Below are 6,000 nucleotides of genomic sequence, written 5' to 3'. Positions count from 1 at the left end.
TAAAGGGATACTGTCATGGGAAAACATGTTTTTTCCAAAACGCATCAGTTAATAGTTAAAAACAACTGGACTTGCTGAGTGATCAATGAAGACGTTTCACTACTCATCCTCTTCAAAGAGGTGACATCTGAAGAAATTCACAGAGGTGTTGATTCTGTGTAGTTGTGATAGGATTATCCAATGTGTCATGCAACTCCTAGATACAGGTGTTACTTGTGAGAGTTGCATGAATGGATGTGTGAAGTGTTCTGAATCTGACGGTACAGATGTTAGAACAGCATTGTATGTAGCAGACAGGTGGTGTTGAAGGCCCCCACCTCTGTTCAGAGATGGTCTCTCCACCTTGACATGAATCGCCTCTTTCACGCCTCGTTCAAACCAGCGGTCTTCTTTATCCAAGATTTGGACCTTGCTGTCTTCAAAGGAGTGTCCCTTGTCTTTTAAGTGTAGACAAGTAACACCTGTATCTAGGAGTTGCATGATAGGATAATCCTATCACAACTACACAGAATCAACACCTCTGTGAGTTTCTTCAGATGTCACCTCTTTGAAGAGTTACAATGTGCCATTCTGATTGGATTAGTGGAAGAGTTTATATGCCGAGAACCTCCCACACCAGTTAGTTGAACCGAAGAAGCTGCTCGGATGAGTAGTGAAACGTCTTCATTGATTACTCAGCAAGTCCAGTTGTTTTTAGATTGACCTATACTAGATATACTATGACCTGGATGAATGAAAATCTTCATAGTCATCAGTTATTAGTGCTGCTTCGGCAGAATTCTGCACTGGCGTCCATTTCTCAAAAGAGCAAACAGATTTTTTTATATTCAATTTTGAAATCAGACTTGGGGCTAGACATATTGTCAGTTTTCCAGCTGCCCCAGGCATGTGACTTGTGCCTGCACTTTAGGATAAAACTACTTTCTGGCAGGCTGTTATTTCTCCTACTTAATGTAACTGAATCAGTCTCAGTGGGACTTGGCTTTTACTATTGAGTGCTGTTCTTAGATCTTCCAGGGAGCTGTTATCTTGTGTTGGGGAGCTGCTATCTGGTTATCTTCCCATAGTTCTGTTGTTAGGCTGCTGGGGGGAAAGGGAGGGGGGTTATATCACTCCAACTTGCAGTACAGCAGTAAAGAGTGACTGGAATTCATCAGAGCACAGGTCATATGACTGGGGACAGCTGGGAAATTGACAATATGTCTAGTCCTATGTCAGATTTAAAAATTGAATACAATATGTCAGATTTAAAAATTGAATACAACAAAATTTGTTTGCCCTTTTGAAAAATGGATTTTAGTGCAGAATTCTGCTGGAGCAGCACTATTAACTGATGTGTTTTGAAAAAAACATGTTTTCCCATGACAGTATCCCTTTAAATAAAAAAAAACATTTGAGTTGTGCTTTCATTCGAGGTATAAAAAAAAACTCGAAAATTTGTGACATCTATATATAAAGGTAAAGATATTTACCGTGTTATAGTGGTTTTTAAAGTTATTATTAAATATAATTGTCACTTAAAGCAGCTTACGCTTTCTACATTGCTTGTTCTGACTTCTGAAAGAAGTAGCAAAAACCAGCAGAGCAACAGACATGGAGGAAACTGACACCATTCTTAGCAAGTTTGGCATATAAATTACTTACAGTGTTATTGTGGTTTAAAAGTTATAACTAAATGCAATTGTCTCTGAAAGCAGTTTATATTGTCTACATTGCTTGTTCTGAGTGTAAGTAGCACAATAGCAGCTGATGAACAAACGTGGAGGAAACTGATGTGTTCTACATTGTTTCACCAGTCACAACCAGGGAAAAGAAATAATAACTCATTCTGCTTTCCAGTGCAAATACAGTTACAAATGTATAAATGCTGCTTCCATTGCGCAATAAAAATGTTTTGGGGTAAGATTCCCTTTAAGCAGCTAAACTGGAGCAGAATAAGTAGCACAGCAAAAGTAGTCCCTTAACAACGAACCGTAATGGCAAAGCTACTTGCACCCGGATCTTTTTTCCTCGGCGCAGGTACAGCTACTATACAATTCTTATCTCCTGACACGCATGCTCACTCCTTCCCTGCGCTCTGCCGCATAACCAAGCGCTCCGGTTCGCAGCCGAACTCCATCTCCCAGAATGCTTTGCTTCAAGTCATTTCGCGCTTGCGCAGTACTTGGGTTGTTGTCAAGCGGTGGTTATGGAGATGGGAGAGAAGGAGCGGTGGAACGGGGGCCGGTTCTGTGTATCGCCTCTGGGACTCGGCCGCTGATATTTTGTGCAGCGATTAAAACTCAGGCCTTGCGACAGAAAGTCCGTCAGGCCTTAGGAGCGGTGAAATTTGTTTTCTGCGGTGAATAACTCTGCTTGAACCGGGGGGATTATTGCGTGACCTGAAGGAGTTCCCGGCATTCGCCGCTTCCTGTCTCGTAGCGTCAAGGGCTTTAGAGTCCGGGTAAGTGATTTGGGCTGAGGGCGCGCACAGTTGCCTTTATGTCGGTTCCAGCAGGTTCCATGGGGCTGTGGGGCGTTACCTGCTGCTGCTGCTGCCCATCACTTTTCATGCCTTAATACATAGCGAACAGTTCCCTTTGCCGGAACACTGGGCTCCTCCACTTCCACACAGGCCATTGATAGGGGAACTAGCGGTACATGAACATTTCATAGAAGCTTCATCATCACACAAATAAGATGTTTTTTTAAATGTCATCAATTAAAAATTCTAAACCATTTCTGAAATATTCGAATTCCTTTTCAGTCTCCTCCTCTCAGCATCTGCCTCTTCATTGTTTCTTCATGCAGGAGTTGTGAGTGTGAGTGTGAAGGACATCTCAATCCAACATCTCTTATAGGAGGCTCCTTTTGTCTAGAACATGTGTTACAGCTCACACTATTTGTTTGAAGTGGAATTAGTGATTTGAATCAATTCTAATACATCTGATCACAAAGGGACCCCCCATATAAGATCTATTGGATGTAACTGTCAGTGATTATCTGACACCCAACTGCTGCATGAAGAGAGAATGAAGAGAAACAGATGCTGAGAGAGGGATAGTGAGGATAAACTTTATTTCAGAAATGATATAGAATTTTTAATTGTATTTATAAAGTTTCAGTACGATGAAGCTTATAATAAATTTTCGTTTTCGCGATAGTTCTCCTTCTTCAGTCTCTTTATTTGTACGTGACAATGTTAAGATTGGAGAAACTTCTTCATTTTGATAAAACCTGAATACCCTGCCTTTATATGTATGTAAGGAATGCACAAAATCCACTATTTGGGATTCGACCGAATCCTTGGTGAAAGATTCGACCGAATACGAACCTAATCAGGAAAGGAAAAAGTGGGGGGAAAAAAGCTTCTTTTGTGATGAAAAGTCATGTGATTTCCCTACTAGGGATGTACCGAATCCAGAATTCGGTTTGAGATTCTGCCTTTTTAAGCAGGATTCGGCCGAATCCTTCTGCTAGGCCGAACTGAATCCTAATTTGCATATGTAAAGTAGGGGAAGGAAAGGAATTAACGTGACTTTTTGTCACAAAACAAGGAAGTAAAAAAATTGTCGCCTTCCCACCCCTAATTTGTATATGCAAATGAGGGTTCTGATTCGGTTTGGTATTCGGCCAAATCTTTCACAAAGGATTCGGGGGTTCGGCTGAATCTCTATAACACTCGTAAGCCATCAATGTCCTGTAAACGTTAACTTTGTAAAGTGAGCTGTGTGATGTCATCAGTCATGCTTAGTGAAGTCATTTGCATCAAGTGACTCTCCATAACTTGTTTTTTAAGAAATAATTCTGCCTTCAGCCTCATACTTTTGTAAAGTGGTGGAATTATTCTGTGACTTCCAGTACCATAATATTTTGCAGTAGCGGGGTAAATTATTGGCTATAGAAATTGTGTTTAGTGATGTCACCCATAATAAAATAGGATGCCGGGTCAGTGCAGATTTCTGCTGATAGGAGCACTGGCCCGGGGTGTCAGGTAAGTAAATATAACCACTAGGGGATGCCTAACTTGTGGCAACCCCAAGGTAAAATGACTTTACTTCTCCTTTAAATAGTGACTGTCTATGCCTGGTGCTACAGTACCCTCTGTTTTTTGCTGACCAGTGAAAGCCGATTAAGATGAGAAGATATGGAGCCGTTGAGGTCATTTTTGAGGGTAGTGATATTAATGAGCCCATTATATGGCTACTGTTCTACTGAGGTAACACAGTAAACCATAGGCATATAGTACATTTCTAGATGTATATGTTTTCAAGCTTTAGCTGAGATGGTTTAAATGCTGTGCTTTGAGTGACATGTGATTGTTTTTACCTACAGACCTGCATAATGCCCCACAAGCTTGGATTTGTTGTTGTAAGTTCATCTGGGCATGAAGATGGATTTAGTGCGAAAGAGTTGATGGTCCATGCTCCCACTGTCAGTGGCTGGAGATCTCCAAGGTACAGTCATGTCGTTTTTGTAGTAACTATTTTCTGTATCCTATTTTTAGTAGGGATGTGCTGAATCCAGGATATATCCTTTTTCACCATGATTCGCACCAAAACCTCATGCCTGGATGAACCAAATCCAAATCCTTAAAGGAGACATATACGATATATGAAACCCCCTTAATTTTGTAGGCAATAATGTATATTATATGGGTAAGAATGCACCGAATCCAGGATTCAGCCAGGATTCAGCCAGGATTTGGCCTTTTTCAGCAGGATTCGGCTGAATCCTTTTGCCCGGCCGAACCGAATCCGGACCCTAATTTGCATATGCCACTTTTTTTGCATATGCAAATTAGGGTTTCGGATTCAGTTCGCTGTTCGGTCGATTCTTTCACAAAGGATTCGGGGGTTCGGCTGAATCCAAAATAGGGAATTTGGTGCATCCCTATATATGGGGCTGGTTTTACTTTTAGTTGTAAATTAATATTGTCTTCAAAATTAGCCACTTTATTTGAGATCCCCATAGATGTTCTCCCTTTTTCAAATAAAGGGTGGGTGTGTCTGTGTCCTAAAGGTCCCTGCCAGAGGCACAGTAGAAGTAGGAGTGGGATAGCCAATCACAGCCCTGCAGTCACTCAAGTAAAGGTATCAGGTCAGCCTAGCTGCTCCTATCCTACAGTGCAGTGTACAGAGTGCCGCAGGTTTCCCTGCACAGCCTGGGAAAGGAGGCAGCAGGAAGTGGAACCAAAAACACACAACTTTTTAAAGAACATTCCTTCTATATCTAAAAGAGTTTAACACACTGGTACATTCTTGTTTTTTACATAATATGTTTCCTTTAAAATCATGTGACTTTTCGTCTCAAAACAAGGAAGTAAAAACATTTTTAAGTGATTGGATTTGGTTCTGTATTCAGCCGAATCTATCACAAAGGATTCGGGGGTTTGGCCGAATCCCAAAGTAGTAGATTCAGTGCATCCCTAATTTTTAGCTTCCAGAAAACAATTATTTCCCTCTACCCTTAGCATATCTGTAAGTGCTCTTCAGCACCTTGTTTTACTTGCTTATTCTGTATAAGTATCTGGAAACACAGTCCTTGCAGCGCCATTCATAGTTTAGTTGCAATCCGTTTAATTGAATGCAAATTTATAAATGATTATAGCCCTGACTTTTGCTCACACACATATATCTGTTTGCCTATTGTACAGTGTGGCTGAAACTGAGGCAAACATCCCATTGTACTAGGGTACATTGAAAATCTACTTATAGTTGCTTAGGCAGCATCAATCTGAAAACAGAATTACGTATGGATTAACCTCATCTGATACAGAGTGTCATCAAAATGTATTAATTCTGTTGTGAGGTGATACCATTGGTTGACTGGATGACCTTGCACCCCCCCCCCAAATACACATGATCAGATCTGTCTAGATGTCTCCTATTTCTTCTAAGAAATGGTTATGCCCTTCATATAGCTGCTTCAAGGCCATATGTATCTATATATTTTTCAAGAGGACTAACTGCAAGTAAAAACATCACCCAAGGAGATTTAAAGGGAATGTCAACCGAAAAA

The 6,000-nt window shown here is 40.8% G+C and overlaps 1 protein-coding gene across 3 annotated transcripts in view; it reads left to right on the top strand.

Moving 5' to 3' along the window:
- The first annotated feature begins 2,031 nt into the window (after positions 1-2,031).
- cep104.L (centrosomal protein 104kDa L homeolog) overlaps positions 2,032-6,000 on the top strand; it is a 71,404-nt gene continuing 67,435 nt past the window's right edge. For all 3 annotated transcript variants that reach the window (XM_018226102.2, XM_018226101.2, XM_018226100.2), the window contains exons 1-2: positions 2,032-2,443; positions 4,315-4,436. In XM_018226102.2, coding sequence (XP_018081591.1) covers positions 4,324-4,436 — 113 coding nt within the window. In that variant the 5' untranslated portion in view covers positions 2,032-2,443; positions 4,315-4,323. The remainder of the gene's footprint in view (positions 2,444-4,314; positions 4,437-6,000) is intronic.

The sequence above is a fragment of the Xenopus laevis genome, chromosome 7L (assembly GCF_017654675.1).
Source record: "Xenopus laevis strain J_2021 chromosome 7L, Xenopus_laevis_v10.1, whole genome shotgun sequence".
NCBI lineage: Eukaryota > Metazoa > Chordata > Amphibia > Anura > Pipidae > Xenopus > Xenopus laevis.
The sequence above is the reverse complement of the archived record's forward strand: the minus strand, read 5'-3'. Positions and strand labels throughout refer to the sequence as shown.